Consider the following 19,964-nt stretch of genomic DNA (forward strand, 5'->3'; position numbering starts at 1 on the left):
AATTCGGCGATTTGAACATTGAATCCCAGTGTGCTTACCCCTCCAACCACCACGTGCGATTGAAGGGATAATTGTGTTGTATTAGGCCGATATCAGTGAGGTGTCCAGTCAGGTGTGTGGTGACCACTCAGGCTTGATGACTGGTTGTCATAATGCCCTTCCACTCACACAAATCAATCTGGGCCTAAATTGTGTCATTCCGAAGGGAAACTTCTAAAAAGTGAAATTCCCTTGAAGGCTCTAGGCCTAATTATAGACACTGGATTTAACAATTCATTTTAACACTGTGAACCCCTGTGATAGGCTTCTAAGCCTAGGGTTGGCCCTCCAGGTCGGCCAGTCCATCCATGATAGCTAAAATAATATTCATAGTCATATTAAATTAGTTCATTTGAGATCTGAATGATAGATTGAGATGAGATTCTGAAATTGTATTTATTGATCTTTCACATCTATAATTAATCATGGCGCAATTAATGCGGTCCATGCTTCTCTACAGTCCGCTCTACTAGGCCAGCCTGCATTCTTTTCAGTTTTCAGGGTTCAATGAACTCTGACCAATTCCATCAATTTGAAATGTAACATGCAGCCAAATGTTTGCCTAGTGTAGCCTATTTATAGCATACTCTCATAAGTCAGTAGATTCCTGATCAATGCCAATAATAATAAGAAGGTACTCGTACACCTTTGATATTTCAGTAGGCCTACAGCATTGCACACGAGTGTTTTTTATGTTTTTTGTTGACATGAATTCAGATGGAGCCACTATACCGTCAGGATATATTTGAACTGACTGTGTCTGATGGCTGGTGTTCTCTCTGTCTGTTCAGGTTGTTTGTACGGGTTGGTGGTGTAGGCTACGATTTTCCTCGCACGTTGAAACAAGCGGAGTGCAATCATCTCGACAAAAATCACTAGGACCCGTGTCAATAATTCGCACCCGGAGAATAATATCGCAAAGCCTGAAAGCTGCATTCGGTGCCAGGGTTACTAAGACCTCGGTAAGTATAGCAACCTGCGGTGTTAAAGAATCCAGGATTCTGTAATCATAACAACAATTGCTTTTTACTTAAGATTTAGTATCAATTTTTTGAACCAATTAATTATATAATGTACGGGATGCAAATAACTGAACATCGGCATCAATAAAATTAATCAGAATTCCTAATTAGTTAGAATCCTCATTAAGATTAATTAAGAATTAATGATGTTTGATGATACGTTTGTAAAGCGATAATTCTGATTGTATGTTAAATATCTAGTTCATAAGAATAGGTTCATCTGAAGATCTGATGGTAAGTCTGCTGATGGACGTGAAGTCGTCCCAAATCGAATCAATTGATTTTTATCCTGTGTACACACAGTTCCACGCACAATGTAATAGTGCATAGCCGGTTTGTATATGAACGGTATTGACTTTCCATCGCAGACGTTACTTATCTAATTTACACTCATCTCGTTTTTCAAACTCTTATTTCAAAACGAGTCAAATTTCGAAGCCAAACGCTCAAAAAGCCGCTCTCTAATCCAATCTCGATGCTGTGAGGCTATATAGCTCAGTCTAGTCGTTAACTAGGGGGGGTCATGAGTGGGTCAAGGCCTCACTTGTACTGATTTATTGATAGATCTCGATGAAATACAGTTTGCGCAAGTTTTTGCATCGATCGATTTCGACGTTTGATTTGTCACGTACTTGCGATCTGTCTGTTTCATTGATGCGGATATAGAACAGACTATACACAATATACCGGTATATCTGATTGTATATGAATCAATGAATGCTTTCGGCTCGTATCGATTTTCAACTATTTAAAAAGAAAAACTAACTGGTGTCGATATATTTTAAACGACAAATTCGCACTTTTAAATTGTCTAGCTGTTGACGATGAAGTCATTGTTATGTAGGTGTGCGGGTATTTTTATAGCTTTCTATTGTTAATTATCTAAAGTGCTGTGGAAGGATGCACTAAATATGGAATGCATCATCTGATCAAATAGAAACTAGTTTTTTATGGTAACTATTCTATATTGTATGTAGATGTGAATCTGAGTAATATCGCAGTCGTATAATATGAAATTTAGGTTTATGTTCTCTCACATCTAGAATTTCAAAGCCGGTAAAAAGTTATATGAGGTTATTAGTGTTTTAGGCATAGTTGCATAGTGAAGGCTTATATTTAAGACTAGTCCAAGTCAGGGTAGACCGAGTGGTACTCGTGGATGAATGAAGCTCAAATGTAATCGGATTCGCGTATTTTGGATGTGTAGAAATTTAGATTTGAACAGATATTCAGAATGCATCCTAGTTGTGGTAACATTTCAAAATGTTCCGTGGGACGACCCCCTAGTATTCCGTACCTCTGAGGCTGCTCTCAGTATTCACGAACAGTATTCACGAACTATTCGCCCCTATGTTTACTAGCCCATCTTGTTTCTATAGCCTATTCGACTGATAGGCCTACGGAGACTGACTCGGCACAGAAGGGTTAATTCATGAACCATATTAACCCGGGCACCAGCTCATAGTACGCAGCTCTTCCACATGTTGGTAGCATCTGATGAACAATTGCGAGTTAAATCATCCAAATTAAGCGCCATCGATTGCATATTCATTCATGTTGTCTTGAATAACGTAGATCGTTGAGTTGAATTGTAACCATGGATGTGTATAACACATAGTCATTACTCTCTTGTCAGTACTACGTGTCATCGTTTTGAAGGTAACCAATCTAAAACTCGGCAATTAATTAAATTTGCATCACGTTTCTATCCATTGAATTTTAATGATCGTATAGTGTGGACACTTTCAGTGCCATTCAGTCGCACAACTGCGTTTGATAAAGTGAAATAATAAATCAATTGTGCCGATTGAACTACTATTCAAATACACAGAATTAAGCGGGTTTGACTAGTCCTTACAACTTGGACCTGGTTCTTGTGCTGCAATTGTGACTTAACATTTGACTAGAGTGAAATCATTGGGAAAATCAACTACAGGGAAACCTCATTAACAAACTTCGAACAAAAATCTGTTCGTTACTACAAATAGTTCATTATATCTAGTGTGAAATTATTGGCGCAAAATTGTAGGTTTGTAAAAACTCATAAATCGTTGTATGTGAGGTTCCATGTGATTTTAACTCTTAACCGGTAAATGTCGAGCTCGGTCCAGTTTTAGCTCAAAAAAGGGTTTGTTTTTTGAGTTAATTGTAAAAAATGTGCAGTTATCAGTAGAAACCGAGTAAGTTTAGGTAACCGGTATCGTATAACAACAGCTCATCTATTTTGGAAAGGTTAAACAGTGTTTTCAGCTGCCGGTATTGATGATTGGGATGCCTCTATACCGGCGCTGGTTGAGGAGCAGACAGCGCGATAGCCTAATTGAAGTGGTTGAAGTGTTAGGGGAACTATGTGAATTTCAGATATATGCGTTTCTCTATTTCAGTTTTATGTAATTATTCAAACTTCAGGGGTGGATTCAGAGAGGGTCCTGATGGCTTTCAAGTTGCCTTTTTATGGTCGTAAAAAATAATCTGAAAACCAACTGAAACTGCCCTCTCGCGGGTGGATGATGAATATTAATGAGCCTAATCTTATTCCAAGTGAAATGTGCCCTATTTTGCCTGGAAATGTGCCCTTGTTTCTCCTGTACTCCTGGCCTAAACTCCACTCTGAACTTCACACCATAGCTACAGTTAATCACTACGTCATTACTTCATTTATTGGTGAATTTCGTACAAGATACAATTCAGGTCTATTACATGTAAGCCTATTATCTGCCTATTTATATATTTTTCATATACAGTGTTTAAGTAATATCAATGATTAGGTCTTCACTTTTTTTGTCTGCTTTGTAATTAATAAACAATATGCAATTTGGTTTCTCTTTCAATAAGGCAGCAGGTAGGTATAACCGTATTACCAAAAATACATGTATTTTTGGTATTACTGAAATCATAGTTTTTGCCGTTATTGCGATTTCATTATATAAACCGCTGGTACAGTTTATTAGAATATCTGGCATTATTGATGAAGAATTTTGTTAGAATTTCTAGGTATTGTATTTTGATGTTAAAGGGTTAAACTATGTAAAGTCTATACATTTTTTCACTCGTTTGTGTGGATCTTTACATTTAAAAAGAAAGTCTGCCTTCGTCTGATCAGACATGTTTTCAAATGTCTTAACAGACTTGTGAATATTTGAATGAAGACGTTTTCATATTTCTGATAGAAACTGAATAATGTCTTAGCTCGTATTCAGTTCTGCCTGTTGAATAGAGCATTATTAAATGTATTGTTTATAATGTCAGAGGTACAACATTTGGTGATCGGGATGAAGATCCATTCAACTTTGGTAAAAAACTGGTTTGACGTAAATCAATACGTATAAGATTATTTTGTTTGGATTTGATCATTGACTTTATATTAGAGACCAGGTATGTCTAATGTTACACATACAGGACTCGTATTTAAAAAAGAATCGTATTAGATGGTCTAGTCAATTACCAGGGACCAGTTTATGATTCACATTAACCCTTAAATGTTATACGGCTTGTGCTATTTGTGTCATACTGCAACCAAACAACAACAAACCTTATTTGTGTAGATATGTGCAGTCTTATTAAATCAAAATTCAAGTGAAATTGAAGGGGTCAGAGCAACGATGAGTTCAGTGATTTTTGAATCGAGAAATTTTATGTCAAGTTTTTTTATCTGTTTTAAAATTTCAACGCGACCAAACTTCCATCAGTACCGAATACAGACCACTAGTGAAAGTTACAAGGTCGAGGAGAGAAAGTTTTTATAAGAAAAAATTTAGAATGGTAGATTAGTTACATCAAAATCTATAAAACTGTAAGTCTGAGGTTTCTCATATACAGAAGCATGTGTGTTTGGTCCCGAGGATTGTTCAAGAAGAGAAATAAATTGAAATTGGCTGAAATTCTCGGTGAGAGTAGATTATCTACTGACAGTGTGAATAGTTAAAGTTCACCTGGTATCTAAAGAGTTAATTACGTAATGTTATTAGTAAAACGTTCCTAACTCTGTATTATACACATTCATAGATTGTTATATGATACTCATGAATCGAGCTTCATATTTATTTGTATCATCGTGTAATGTCTGTTACTTTCTTTTGGCCAGCCATTATGTTACACTATATAACTTGTGCGCAGTAATTCGGATTTAATCAACTTAAACAGGAAATCAGGGAAATTTGTTTGCTAAATCGCGTGAAAAATCAGTTTTCATGTTGTACATATATAACTGTATTAATTGAGTGAATTCCGAGCAGTTGAAGTCAGGGAAAACAACATGCATGTCAGGGAATAGTCAGGTAAAAAGCAAGCCAAGAAAAGTGGTCACCCAGTTTAACTGAGATGAAGATATTTCCCAGGATTTGTTCGTAGTTTTTTGCTAGAACGGTATAAAGACAAATATTGGAAGTTGTTCCACTTTTAGTCGTGCCAGACATAACTCTGGCAAGTTGACAAATATATCATCTATTAACCAACTGATGTTTGACATAACTGAGTTACTATTTTATATTATTGACTGGTGCTAAAAACGTGAAAGATATGTATAAATATCCCGTACATTTCTCTATTTGATTTTGTTTTTAACTCATGATTTCGAATCGGAAACAGTTCCAATAATAGTGCTGCTTATTTTCCCAACAGCCAAATACCTAAGCCCTAAGCTGTAAGCGTAGTTTACTACCAAGGCCACATTTCCTGCTCCATACGATCATAGAGCTGCAACGCGAGTGATATCAGGGAAATGAGGATATTCCGAATACGTGACCAAAAACCCTGATCTACCGTCAGAATTGCTCGTTCGATAATAAACTGGCTTTCACATGCGATGCTAACATGCTATAGGTAATACTCCCCCAGTGGCATTTACGTAGAGGTATCTGTATGTTATTTTCTGGTGTTCACGCTTGATAGATTGCTTTTCATGTTTTCTTGTTTCTTCGCAACCTTTTGAGCATCTTGAGTATTGGGCGTGTAAGTATATAGCCTTGGCATTTTAAGACATTGTAGTTATCGCATCGTTATCATTTTGTTTGTACAAATGCACCTCATCGCCCCGGTAAAACTGGCTAACGTTATTATCATTACCTTCGTAATATCGAGAGAATAGTTCGCTATAATAGCTTTTGAAACCATCAAATGTGTCTGGCAGACAATCAGCTATTAGCTGATAATTGAAAAAAATGTCAAAACAATTCTCATTTGTTGGAATCAATTAGATATAAATCATTAAAATTCCGTGCACGAGCTTTATTTGCCAACTCATACAAACCCCGGCATGTGTGCTTCGAGCGGGAATGATCGAACATATTTCATGTGTTTTTGCTAAAAAAACCTAAGTATATATAGAAAACATCAGGGATAAAGAACAGCCGTTTTCAGATGTCTTACTATGTGTTTATATACCAGGTGTTACTAACATATCAGTACTTCTAAAGCTCGGCGTCCCTGCCCCGTTAGGGGGGGAGTGGTATCGGGGTCCGGACCCCTTCCATCTAATCCAGGTTGCCCTTTTTATCACGACAGACATTGTTAAGATCGAATAAGTTAAGATCTATTAAAATGGCATTCATCCTCCCGTGGATGGATTCAAATATATCTAACCCCAGTAGTGGAATCCTGTGCGTGTATCCAAGAATTTGAGACAGCGCCAATGGATCAATTTAGAATTACGATCATGCGGTAGGCAGTGCAGGAGGGCTGTGCTGTCCTCTCGCATGGCGCGATGCACCTAAAAGGGTCTGTGTCCTCCCCCAGAAAATTTTGAAAAATTAAATGCTTTCTGGTACATTCTACGCTGTTTTCGCTAAAAATCAACAGATTATAATGACGAATTTTGTGTCAAATTGTTGAGCTATGTATCTTTATATTGACATGATATTCACTATGTTTTTTAAATGTTTGGTCGGCCGAAAAAAGGGGGGCATGCGCCACGTACGCCCCCTTCTGAGTAAGACTACTATTAGTTTCTACTTGTCAAGAGCTCAACTATCATTACTCTCATTTTCAGTAAGAACTACTTCAATTAGAGATATAAGCTTGCCCCTGTCCCATATCAGTAAACCTAGGCCCGATGTCCTCGTCCAGGTCATGTTTAAAGTCCTTGTAATTGATTAATTCTATATGCTTTTAACGACTGATTCAATACCGTTCACTCGCGGTCATGGACTATGACCTGATAACTGTTCTGCATAGACATTCAATTATTCATATATAAAGGTGTCGTCGTTAAATTCAATAAAAAGTATTTGATTCGTGTGAAATAAAACTCGTACGCTTAATTTTCATATCGAGTGAATGTTTGTGTGTGATTATAATGCGCGGGGAGGAGTTATGAGGTACTGTATATCTACTATCTATCTTAAGAATAGGCGATACTTGTTCGAATCAATCGTACATTCTAATATACTCGAATTACTGTTGAAATATTATTGAACAGCAATGGAATAAACTCTAAACAAATTTTAGTGGTAAAATGAAAGTTATTCAATACAAAATCACAAATGAAAAGACGTTTCAGACTCTCATGAAGTGTGTAGGGAGCTGAGTCTTTTGATGAATAAATTTCGGTTTTTACGTTTTTGAATTTGTTGATAGCAGGTTTTAATCTGATATCTATTCACCAGTGTTGAGTACGGCTCTAGATATCTGCTGAGGTTTATACCAACAATCCCGATGATGCTTCTGCCTGAATTAATATCAGGTCTTCATATCGGAAATTGATGATGCCATCATAAAAACGTGCAGTTAAAACGAATGAGTTGTTGGATTATTGTGTCCGGTCTATGCGATGTGGTGTAGGTAGTATCTGCAATGATTTCATGGAATGTTCCACTTGCTCTTTGCGTAGTCTCTGCATCGATCTCTCCTCCGCATACGGCTCGGCTCGCCATAAAACCATCGACTTATTCAATCGGTGATAGCCTTTATTTTCCATCACCGGCAGCGGTTTATATATATACACACAGTGTCCATGTGTTCGATTGTGACCACTTCATCGCACATGTGTCGCCCATCAAACATCAGCCGTAGACATCTGTATCAAAAACCAGCTTGTCTCTCTATTAATAGTTCAGTTAACCTCAAATCTCTCGATATGTTCTCTGTCAGATACCGACTGGGTTCGAGTTCTTCAGCTCGGTAGGAAATGAAACCCTTCCTTTTTTTTAATTGGCATTTAAATCTGATTCTATTTGCCGTGAATGTTCTATTTTCGCTGTACCACTATACACTGTATGAGAACTGCACAAACAGTTGATTTTTATGCGTTTCGTTTTAATGAAGATATTGATGACATTTCGTCATTGCTTCGCGTAGTAGTTTGTCGTATTTGTTGAAACGGAACGTTTTCAATGCGTGTTTTCGCTTCTGGGCGTATCCTCATTTCTGTATTGATTTCATTCGGGTTTTACTTATTTTCTTTGCTCGGACATCAATTCTAATAACGATAAGCTCAGTCGTTCACGACCGATACTGGAGATGTTCCCTAGGCACTTTTACCTAGATCCGGCGGCCGGAATTCTGCCAAAAACATTATTTAAAAAATTGTTTTTCGTTTCCTCAGAAATTGTTTTCATCATAGATTTTAAAAGAAATTGATTTTTGTTTTAAATTTTTCAGACTGTTTGATCTAATTATTTGTGAAACGTTAGTTTTCTTCATTATTCCGATCATTGGAGTTCAGTTCAGTTTTTATTTTTTTTCCACAGTCTTCTATGCAGTTTTCTGTGATTTTATCTGGAAAATCCTTGAACAGCCAAAATAAGTTTTTTCCTGTTCTCTTCCATTTTAAAACGCCTGTTAAAGAAAAAAATGTATTGCTTATTTTTCTTCCTTCTCCTTCAATGTATTTCTTATAAAAATCCTTGCTCCGAGTTATTTTAAAAAAAAGTCCCTATGATAGTCACAAGCACATTTTGCTTAGTGATTTTTATGCGTTGGTTCGTCACGTATCTTGTCAATGATAAATGAATATCGTAGTAGTTATATGTGTCTCGGTATCTGCCTCTAAACCTCTCATAATCCTCATCTCGCCGTCAGTTGCGCGATGTTTCACCACCAACTTGTTCCTGTATTGACTGAATGCCTGACGACCCTGTAGGCGGTTATTACAGGAATAATCACTTCCCAACTCTTAACTCTCTTACTTACAAAAAGTGAAGCGGCTTACATACAGGGATTTTTCCGACTAACAATATGTGATAAACACGCGAGGGGTAGACTAGAGTTGAGTCGGGTACTCTGCCTTGAACTTGCTTCCCCTCTCTCCCTTCCTCTCCCTCATTCCTCTCTCTCTCTCTCTCTCTCTCTTGACGTTTTAGTTGTGATTGGATTTTCTGAAGCTATGGTAATATTGATTTCGTGTAGGCTCGAGATTGATGAATGTTGGAAGCTCGGATAGCGCTTGCTGCTTGTTACCGATCATTCTCAATTGCTATATTTTTCATCAGTTTTAGCCGATATTTCGCGTTTTACCTCAACCACTACTGCTGTATATATATATATATATATATATTATATATATATACATATCATTCTCTAAAGTAGAATCTCTTATAAAATGACGGATAAATAAGATAAGATTATATATGCGTAGAGTATTTCGCGTATATGTATATATGATAAGTTGATGGCCTTTCAACTTTCTCGTGAGATCACTTGACTACGATATGAGTGGAAACGCGCTGCCAGGCCAAAGACTGAATTATTTAAGCGATGATGATTATTCGTATAAAACGTCGCCATTATTTCAGACATCAAATCATCGGATTTCATTATCTATAAACGAGTGTTTTACGCGGCAATCGAATCTGTCACCTAACACGGCCATGTGACAGATACCAATATTTTTTAACAGGGGTAAGTCAATATCTGGTTTATTTTCGGATATGTCATCACTTGGAATTAAGCGAAGGCTCACGAATGCTGCATCTGCAATAATTTTTACGTTCATCAGTAATATTATTGCATGTATGATGAAAATGTACTGCATTGATGTCTACATTTAAGAATTGCCAGTCAATTCAATGTTATCGAATAGCAGATTGTATTATGCTGTAAATCTTGCTAGGCTGGTGAACACGACATAATGCCGTTTGCTGCTGCTGCTGCTGCTGCTGCTGCTGCTGCTGCTGCTGTTACTGGTGCTATGTGTCGCGGGAGTGATTTTAAATCACCGAGACTTCACTCTAAAGCTTATGGTTCTCGAGTCATGTAAATAATGATTGAATACTCTCCGCTTGCTTTACCGTAGTATTTCACTTATCAAAAATATATGCGAAACGGAAATCAACCTTGAGCGCATAGAGCGCGTATACGGAGTCTCGCGCTTCTGTAGAACAGATGATCGGGTGAAGTGAGAGAGAGAGTTAACCTGTTGTTGAAATATCACTGACGCGGAGGATAGACCTGGGAATGATTTTTAGCCGAAACTATGTCGATAATGAAGTTAGATAATCGCGGTGGCCACTTACCGGAAATCAGGCCAAAGTCAGGGAGTTTTCTTTTCTTTAAAAAGTCAGGGAATTATGTAAAAAAAAGAGCTAAAAATCAGGGAAATGAAGTCAAAGAGTTTCCATCTAAAGCCACGATCACATGAGCATTTTTTGCCAGATTTGGCGAAAACATCAGACCAGGCCTGAGCCATATTTTAGCACGGGACAAATATGATTGCGTATGAATTGCAACGTTCCGGAAATGACTCACTTCACTTTGTTTGAGCATTATTTTGTATCGAGCGAGTGGTTTACGTATGAGCGCTCTAATCAGGCCTAATCCGTGCCAATTTCGGCCCGGGCCAAATCGTCTCCGTGCGATCGCGGCTTTTACGTATTTGACTAGAATTGATTGGATTCTTAGCAGATCAAGTCAGGGAAGGGAAAATGACGTTGATGTCAGGGAATAGTCGGGGAGATAGCGAGTCAAATAAAAGTGGCCGCCCTGATAATGCATCGATCTAATAAACAGATATATTTAAACCGATTTAATCTTCAAGTCAATTTATACGCAAAGAGAAATCAATGGAATGTACCAACAGGGGAACTGTTTTCTGCTGGAGTTTATGAATATAGATTATAGATTTCCGATTGATTTGACCTGGTAAACTGAAATATCACGGCAGGTTATACAGTATCGACATTTTCCGAATGGGGCCATTAATGAAGTATGCGAGCATCCATGGGGAGAGGGGTGGTTGCAAAATTACCGTTTCTCGACACCTATCTACCATTATGCTTCAATCATAAGAATTCGGCATTATATTCATGAATGGCCCCTCATTGTGGTTAAGTTGTTTTTAAGGTGATTTATGAGTTACCATTACTGAAATATATGTGACCAAGAATTCATACTTTATGTTCTACGCCAACGACGAACATTTTGTTATTTATCAATAAGAAATTGCAACTAACGGTTTATTATGTCGTCAAATATTGTGTAAAACTAGTTTTGATTTTATGAAAAGATTCACTCTTTGACCTTTTCCAATCAGGCTATAGATAAATCCTCGAATCATTGACTACTCGTGTCGTTTCTATTGGAATATTTTCTAACCACATTTTGCTAGCGCGTCATCCACTCATTCGCCATCTACTGGAATATGACGATATCATACTGTTTATTCGTGCGTCATTTGTACCTACATCTTTTGATAAAAATGAAGTGTCAACAATTTCTAAGAAATACCGGGGTATTTTCCATAGAATCTGTTCCCAAGCCACAGTACGAGGTCTTTTTGCATTTAAGAGTATTTATTTTCTAAATGTATTACTGGTATATCTATTGGTTTTGTAAGAGGATTTACTTAAGTCTCTATGTTATAAACTGTTTCTGTAGTGAAAATCAGCTCATAACATTGAGGTCATACATTTCCTTGATTCGTTGAAATTGAAATAAGATTATCCACAATAACTGGTGTTTTTGTGTAATGTGTTTGTTGGAGAGGATTTATTGTCCACTGTTAACTATCGAAGGTGGCTTGAAAACATGTAGGTCATAATTAGATAGCGTCACAGTCTCGTTATGTACTAGAATAGACGGACTACACATGCGCAAGTTGTTGCTTGAAATTAATGAGCGTCAGTCTATGTGGTGGTTGGTGACTATATGCGTGCTTGTGTTTTATACTCGTTATAGACACAATATTGTCTGCGTACTGTAGACAGGGACATCCCGAAACATCTGCCATTTTGCTGAAGTGTATTGTACTGAAGCTATCTACTGTTTCTCTCAAGTGTATTGATTGTACTGAAATTGGACTTTTCTACGTATATTTTACAACATGGATATCAGGTATAAATGCGAATGATCGATGATGAACACTCAAATACTGCTCAACTATTTTTGATGGATGTTATATTTCGATCGAATAATTATATTGTGCAGTCATGTTTTCCAATCTTATTATATTAGGCTGAAAATGTATATCCTGCTGGTTGCTGTTATCAGTATAGTATTAATGAGGCAATTATGTTTTTGTTGGCGATGTTTTTGCGATGTATTTCAGTCTAGAGGGATTGCAGGTTTTTCTTGTCTTAGGCTTCGCAAACATGACAAGTAGTACTTAACGCTGAGTAGCTTTGAGACCGATGTTGTTCACTTCATACAAGCTTTTGTAGATATTTTATTCGGTAATAAAAGCGAAAAACAAGTGGATGTGTACCTTATGAAGTGGTCATAAATCTTCTTTCGTAAAATATAGAAAATATCTGCGAATTTTTAAATTAATCGGTTTTTGATGATGATAGCTAAGGCATTGTTAAGGATTAAAATAGGAAAGGGCGCGCGATATTTCAGAAGTTATGGACGTGATCAATTTAACTAATGATTGTTGATATCTCTGAAAATAGGATTTGACTGAATATGATCATTCCCCGAGTGATTGTCTCGTGGTATTGTAACCAATACGTCGTTATACTTCTCATTTCAGAACTATATACAAATTTTGGTATGAGCTTCTAAGCCCGAACTGTGTAAACGATCAGCTCATAGATATCCGCCGTGGTGGAGTCCATCGTTCCCTGTCAACACGATCTGAAAATGCTTCAAATATTTCCTGAAGTCGATGGCATTATCAAAACCGAGGATTTACACTTCGATACGTGTTGCGATTCGTCGCCCGATGAATTTTACGGTTACAGCAATATCGATAATGACAACGATATAATGGATTCTAAAGACAATATCGACGGTTATGAAATAACCGATTTGAACTTTGATTCGGACAATTCGAGCAGCGGACAAACCATAGACGGCTCGTTGATGATGACTTTGAAACGTAGACGCAGTTCTGATAGTATACTTTCACCGACGAATTCGACGACTCTGAACAATTCGAGCACTTCGCAATCGCCCCCTTCTTATAGACTCGAACAGGATAACAGCAGCGATACAGCGGTGCCGAAACGTTTATGTTTGGTTTGCGGTGATATAGCTTCCGGTTATCATTACGGCGTCGCTTCCTGTGAAGCTTGTAAAGCTTTTTTCAAACGTACTGTACAGGGTAAGTTCAGTTTTGAAGTCGGTCGCTCTCGAATATCGGTCGCGATCGCGCTGGTTTGAACGGGGCCAGATCCATTCGAGCCGACCGTTCGCGTTGGTGCCAAATTTGGCCCGACTAAAATTGTCGGACCAAATATCAACACTGGTCAAATTATTCCGTGCAAATTTTAGATGGTTTACCTCGCTTGCCACAGAATCATTTTGATTCCATGAAATTCACTTAAGTTTCTAATTAGGCACGGGCCAGATAACAGTTCGATCCTGGATAAAACTCTGATAGGTCAAGGTAAAATATATACATAATGTGATTATTTTCTAGGTAATATAGAATATACTTGTCCGGCTAGTAGTTCATGTGAAATCAATAAACAGAGGCGAAAAGCATGTCAATCGTGCAGGTATCAGAAATGTTTACGAGTTGGAATGCTGAAAGAAGGTTTGTGTTTCATCAAATTTTTCATTATCAGTCCATTAAGAGCTGCCAACTGTTACTCATTCTCAGTAATTTGTTACTATATCTTTCATTGAAAAATACTAATTTGACATGTTCGATACGTACATAAATCATGACAGATGTTACAGAGCGTTGTTACACCATTGATCAACTTGTTACTGAAAGCACCTTTCTTAGGTTGCTAGCCTTAGTCTCTATAAGGGTCATCCTAAAATGTCTGGACTGTGCCTTAGTACGAAGTAATAGTTTTTTGTCGTCTTATTGCACACTAACATTTCGTTTTTGTCGTTTATTGATAAACCAGAATATATATATTGCGTATTGCAGGTGTAAGACTTGACCGCGTTCGAGGTGGACGACAAAAATACCATAGAATTGATAATGGATCTACATTTCCAACAATCCCTGTATTCCCACCCAAAAAGAAGGCAGCTGAAGGTATCTATTTATACTAACGTTTTGACATTTATTTCGTTATCATTCGTGGCGACAATTTCACCGAATGTTTTTATCGGGGTTTTTATTTTTTCAGAAAATAAATTATTGCAGACTTTACTGAAAAATGAAAGTGATAATGCCTCGTTGAGCGTTGCAGCTTCTGCAAACCCTGATCTCCCCGTGGACAAGCTCAAACTTTACTCAACCATCTCATCATTAGCTGATCATGAGTTAGTAAATATGATTAGCTGGGCAAAATCCCTACCAGGTACCTCTCAAGCTTTACAGTTCTATTGTGGCTATTAGCAAAAATACATGTATTTTTGCTATTAGTTATTATGAAGCTATTATATTATATAATTATATATATATAATTATATTATTAATAATATATAATTATATTATATTTAAGCATATATTATGTAGCTATTATCACTGTATGTTTGTTCTATTAAATTTTCACTGGTGGTAATATCAATTAACGCATTACGCCGACCACACAGTGAGCACCACACCATCACGATTGGTAGAACACTATATCCGTGTTGACGCGATGAGGAGAGAATCCCACAATGATAATAAAAAGTCCGAAAATGAAACTTCGAGATAGTAGTTTATTTCAACGTTTCGACTATATCCTAATAGTCATCTTCAGGAATAATGTTAAAACATTCGGACTTTTTATTATCATTGTGGGATTCTCTCCTCGAGCACCACACCAATACACCAGTGACGAATTCATCTAGAATTTGAGGCAAATTTTCAAGCGTATTTGTCGCTTGCGTTTTTTTATATCTAACACATTTTGTAATTGAGTATCAATTGTAGTATTAGGATTACCTGATTTAGTATCAATGCACATGCACATCCCAAAGCTCTTTATGAAATATATATTTTTTTTTAAGTGACTGAACATAAAACTTCAAATAAAAATGTTTTCGATTGATGTTTTGGATATAATGGGCCTATAGCAGTGCATTTAGCTACATAGTTGTGGCTACTGTGCGGGGACATTGATGCCGAAAACAGTTTCCAGTTGCGTACTTGTCACTAGTGCGTGGCTGGCTATACATGTTGTTACTGGTGTTATACATTTGGTGTTTTTTTTGCAGGATTCCTATCTCTGTCATTGGCCGATCAAATGAGTTTACTACAAGAGAGTTGGCCGGACCTTTTAGGGTTGAACATCATCTATCGATCGATTCCGTACCGAGGTAAAATACATTTCGCTGGTGACTTCAGTTTGACGTTAGAGGAAGCGGAAATGCACAAAGCGCCGATGGAATTAGATATGCTGACGAGAAATATGTGTAAAAAGCTGACTGATATGAGATACCTGAAAGAGGAACACGTTTTATTGAAAGCGTTAGTGTTTTTAAATCCCGGTAAGTTGATTATCGTTGAAATAACTCGCAGATTACGTATTTAACGAAATCACGTGTTCATTTCTCGTGTATTTTCAGATGTCGCCAATTTGGAAAATCGCAACCAAGTCCAAAGACTTCAGGACCAAGTGCAAGACTCTCTGATCGATTTTGTCCAAACGAATTACGCCGACATCAAACGTGTCGGTCATCTATTACTATTCCTGCCGATGCTCAGACAACAGAAACTGTATACAAGGAGTTTCTGGTTCGGTATGAAATCCGACGGACGCGTGCCGATGCAAAAACTCGTCTCAGAAATGTTAGATTCAGTTTTGAACTCTACACCGGTTATATAATACAGTCGATCACACGTATTGATGGTGCCTTCACACGTAAATCAGTACATCTATAGTACATGTGTATCTATGTGTGTGTCCGGTTTCGTACGGAATTCATGTGATCCAGTGATGCGCACACTCTGTGTTTCATTCAGTATAGTTACTGTTGTAAGACAATAGATGGGCGGATCTTGGAAGTTGGAGAAATTTTGAAGGTGGGGTTTAGAAGAAAATGAAGGGAATTCCTTGGATGAAGCCGACAGTCACAAGCATGGTTCCACCATTGCGGTTCGATAAGAAATCGGAAAAGAAACAATTTTAACGATCTTTGTCTCGATGAACAGGACGACCTCGACTGGCAGGCAAGAGTTCAGACCCCAAAACCACTCCCTAGATCTGTCCTTGATGAATACTATTTTTAAGCTGATTAGTTTATGAACAAGGATTTTTTAGTTAAAGATTTATTAATGCCGTCGTAGTTTTACTAGAAATCTTAACATCTGGTGCTTCATATTCTTTTTAACTTTATTCGTTGAGTGATTTATTCTAGGTTTATCTTCGTTTGATATTGTATATTGTATTCAGATAGAAGGATGATGCTATGATAGAAGACAAATGCTTGAATTAAACAGTCATCCAGCGTGTGAAATGTCTCGACTCATAAACCGGTTGAAAAGAGTGTTTATTTTTGTTCACTAGACAGAACACTCGTCTGTTTGTTAGTTATAGTCTAGAGATGAACCCTTTCATATAGTTCAAAGACCAGGTATTTGACTAACGCCAAACCTGACGGAACGAAAATGATTTGAAAGCTGTAGGAGCTTGAATAAATTCTAACCTTAAGTCTCACGGTTTATCGACATTATTCTGATAAATGATATGAACTATTTTTTGTCGATTGAATGGAATTCCTCGAGGGAATTTCATTCGACTGATGATAACATCGGGCAAATCGCTACATGACAAATTCTGTTGCTAAGCAACTTCATATTAGCGCTGGCAGCTGCTCTCGCGTCGGTTTACATTCATTTTTCCGAACAGTAACACCGGTAGTTGATTGTTCGGTGACCGTTGTTGCTATGGTAATATTGCGGACAATAGAGTGAAAGTTCCGTACTTCTTTTGTAGTTCGGTAATCAGAAGGGATGGTGACGTGGAATCCTCTGGCAGATTCATTCTAAAAAACAGTCGTTATTATCTATAAGCTGAATGATAACTGAAGTATTTTATCTAGATTTTAACGAAGAACTGGAAATGTTTGTGTTCTTCACTGCTATTTTTAAGTACGCACGTGATTTATGATCGGTTATGGAAATATACTGAGTATATTTCGGTTTAGATTTTTAGGGTTTGTTTAATTGCGATGAAAGATGATTTAGCTGCCCGTTTAGGTTTGTTTTGTATATAGACTGTTGTTTAAGGTTATGATGTTTCTGAATGTCTGAATTCTAATGAATCTAATCTGTGTACGAACCTGCCATTGATGTCATTTGTACATCCCCTTTCATGTGATAAGATATGATGTTTCAGTCTATTGTGCCATTAAAAACCTGTAGATTTGTTGTAATTTTCACGATGCTTGTTTTAAAGATCATCAAAAGTAATTTTCTCATAGGTCCTCGTATTAGGGTATAATGTTATGATACTATACCATAAGATTTATCATTCCAGACAGTGTTATATTCATAAGGATTTGAAAGAAGTTGTTCGAAGATCGTGAGATTGTGATATGAAGTCGATTAGATTTTTAATAGTGTATTTTAAACAGCAACAAACTATTGCATGAATAATTTTAATCCTATATCATCATATCATAGCAGTAAGTTTTCACGATTGAATGTGACAAGAGAGTACATGGATACTGTATGGCATTACACAAATAACATTGGAGCCCCGCAGTATTTTACTGGAATTTGTGTTGCACGAATCTCAAATCTGTAATAGGTATTCCAATCCATTACGAAATTTAATGTGTAAACGCACACGGTGGAGGTGTTTGACTCGCAATCAAGGGGTGGTGGTTTGAATCCCGGTGAAACCATGCTATTCGTCAGGATATGTATACTCTGACTGAGGTGGTTTCCACATTACCGGAAAGAAAGAAATATCAAATATGTAGGAGTAAATATAGCATTCAGTAACCAGTACATAAGATTCTTGGACAAATTCCAATCCGTCTGTTCTTTCATGTACAAAATCAGCTATTTATTTTCATATTATAACACATTTTCTTTTGGATAGTGTAAGGATAGATTATGTTGTTGGTGATGTGTGATGTAATTGTTTTTTGGTCTTGTGTTAAATTTGTATGAACGCTGTCTGAATATGAATGTTAAAAGTCTGACATTTACAACACAACCACTAATCATTGCCAAGGCCATTCCATAGAAATCAGATAACGGTGGCTTATTGAAGGCAGGCATAGGGGAGTTTTGACATTATGAAATGCCAACTACTTTGTTGAGTCTGAGAAAAGTACTGATAGTGCATTGTATTTTATAAATCTTAAATTGAAAACAAATTTTTTACAACCGAAGTTTTACTGTTGTTACATATGACTATGTATAAGATAGATAGATGTATATGAGAAAATCAGGTGTAGTTTAATGACCTACTGGTATTGAGTGTATGAATCGAACCCTCATCTCCGGGTTTCACTGATAATTATTAAATTATCCAGACTTCAAAGTATTAGAAATAAGAGATTCATTCTACTAGTTCGCACACTGTGTTTTAAATATCTAAGAACGAATTAAATTGATAGTTTGATAGATTTGAGTTGTGCTTTGTTTAGGAGAAAAGATTGTGTTTCGTAGTGATTAGATGAATTCTATATATTGTTCTAGATCTTACGATGTGTGCCAAAAATAGGATCTCGCTGTATGGTATCTATCATCCACTGGCTCAACTTCATCATCAAAGCCAGTACTAATTTTTATGAGATGTATATTTTTTCGCAATTACTCAATGACGTATACATTGTTACTGCCATGACTGAATAGCTATTTGAGCTGAAATAATCTCTCTCTCTCTCTCTCTATCAATGATGACTGACCATTGTAAAAAAGCGAGTGTAGTTGATAGATTGATAAAATTGATAGATCATAAAGATTGTAATAACATATACTAATAATATAAATTATTGTTTCCATAAAACTACTAAATGCAGTCAGTGCATGCAGAGTTAAATCTTGTTGTTAACAAATTATTGTTATTGATTAAATCAGCATGGCTGAAATGTTTATATGTATAGATGAATTGTTTTGTTGTTCTGATTTCTGGAGTTTCTTTTTCTCTGGTGGGCGAGGATTGCAGCAGAAAAGGAACAAATTTTCAGGCCCCAATATCCGAGTTATTAGGATAAGTCTGTTACAGGTATCAATCAATCTGCTGTCTGTTACCATCCCTTTATCATCTGTAGTGAGTAGCCTTGACAAATTTTCAGGCCCCAATATCCGAGTTATTAGGATAAGTCTGTTACAGGTATCAATCAATCTGCTGTCTGTTACCATCCCTATATCATCTGTAGTGAGAAGCCTTGACGGTTACTTGTGAAAAGGAGTGCTGATAAAATTACTTGTGTCTGGTGTTAGTAGTCTTGAGGTTTGGAATATTGGAAGAAGGGGGATAGAATATTGGATATCAGGGGTGGATTTAGGCGGCAGACTCATATCTACATTAGTAGCAATAAGTAACATTTTGACATGTTTGTCGGGGTTAATTAGCCTCCACATCTATGAAATCGCCCCAGTTGCCCATGAAAATGTCAGTTTATGCATACGGTATATGGTAACTAACTCTAGTACATTTGCATATGGTAATCCAGTCTTGT

General features: G+C 36.9%; 1 protein-coding gene across 2 annotated transcripts; it reads left to right on the forward strand.

Annotated features, from left to right (window-relative positions):
• Window positions 1-817: 817 nt before the first annotated feature.
• On the forward strand, window positions 818-19,328 carry LOC141914179 (steroid hormone receptor ERR2-like). 2 transcript variants are annotated; one of them, XM_074805449.1, is made up of 7 exons: window positions 818-1,001; window positions 12,964-13,536; window positions 13,855-13,971; window positions 14,317-14,427; window positions 14,522-14,695; window positions 15,540-15,812; window positions 15,891-19,328. In XM_074805449.1, the coding sequence occupies exons 2-7, from the start codon at window positions 13,074-13,076 to the stop codon at window positions 16,148-16,150; spliced, it is 1,398 nt and encodes a 465-aa protein (XP_074661550.1). In that variant the 5' UTR covers window positions 818-1,001; window positions 12,964-13,073; the 3' UTR covers window positions 16,151-19,328. The 2 variants fall into 2 exon arrangements, with proteins under 2 accessions (XP_074661550.1, XP_074661557.1); XM_074805456.1 differs by lacking the exon at window positions 818-1,001 and adding an exon at window positions 11,923-12,326.
• Window positions 19,329-19,964: the final 636 nt, after the last annotated feature.

The sequence above is a fragment of the Tubulanus polymorphus genome, chromosome 1 (genome assembly GCF_964204645.1).
Source record: "Tubulanus polymorphus chromosome 1, tnTubPoly1.2, whole genome shotgun sequence".
In the NCBI taxonomy this organism is placed as follows: domain Eukaryota; kingdom Metazoa; phylum Nemertea; class Palaeonemertea; order Tubulaniformes; family Tubulanidae; genus Tubulanus; species Tubulanus polymorphus.

Coding starts and splice junctions, on each gene's coding strand:
- LOC141914179 (XM_074805449.1), top strand. CDS start 13,074: ATGCTTCAAATATTTCCTGAAGTCGATGGCATTATCAAAACCGAGGAT. Junction 14,428..14,521: donor CAAAAAGAAGGCAGCTGAAG/GTATCTATTTAT, acceptor TTATTTTTTCAG/AAAATAAATTATTGCAGACT. Junction 15,813..15,890: donor GTTAGTGTTTTTAAATCCCG/GTAAGTTGATTA, acceptor GTGTATTTTCAG/ATGTCGCCAATTTGGAAAAT.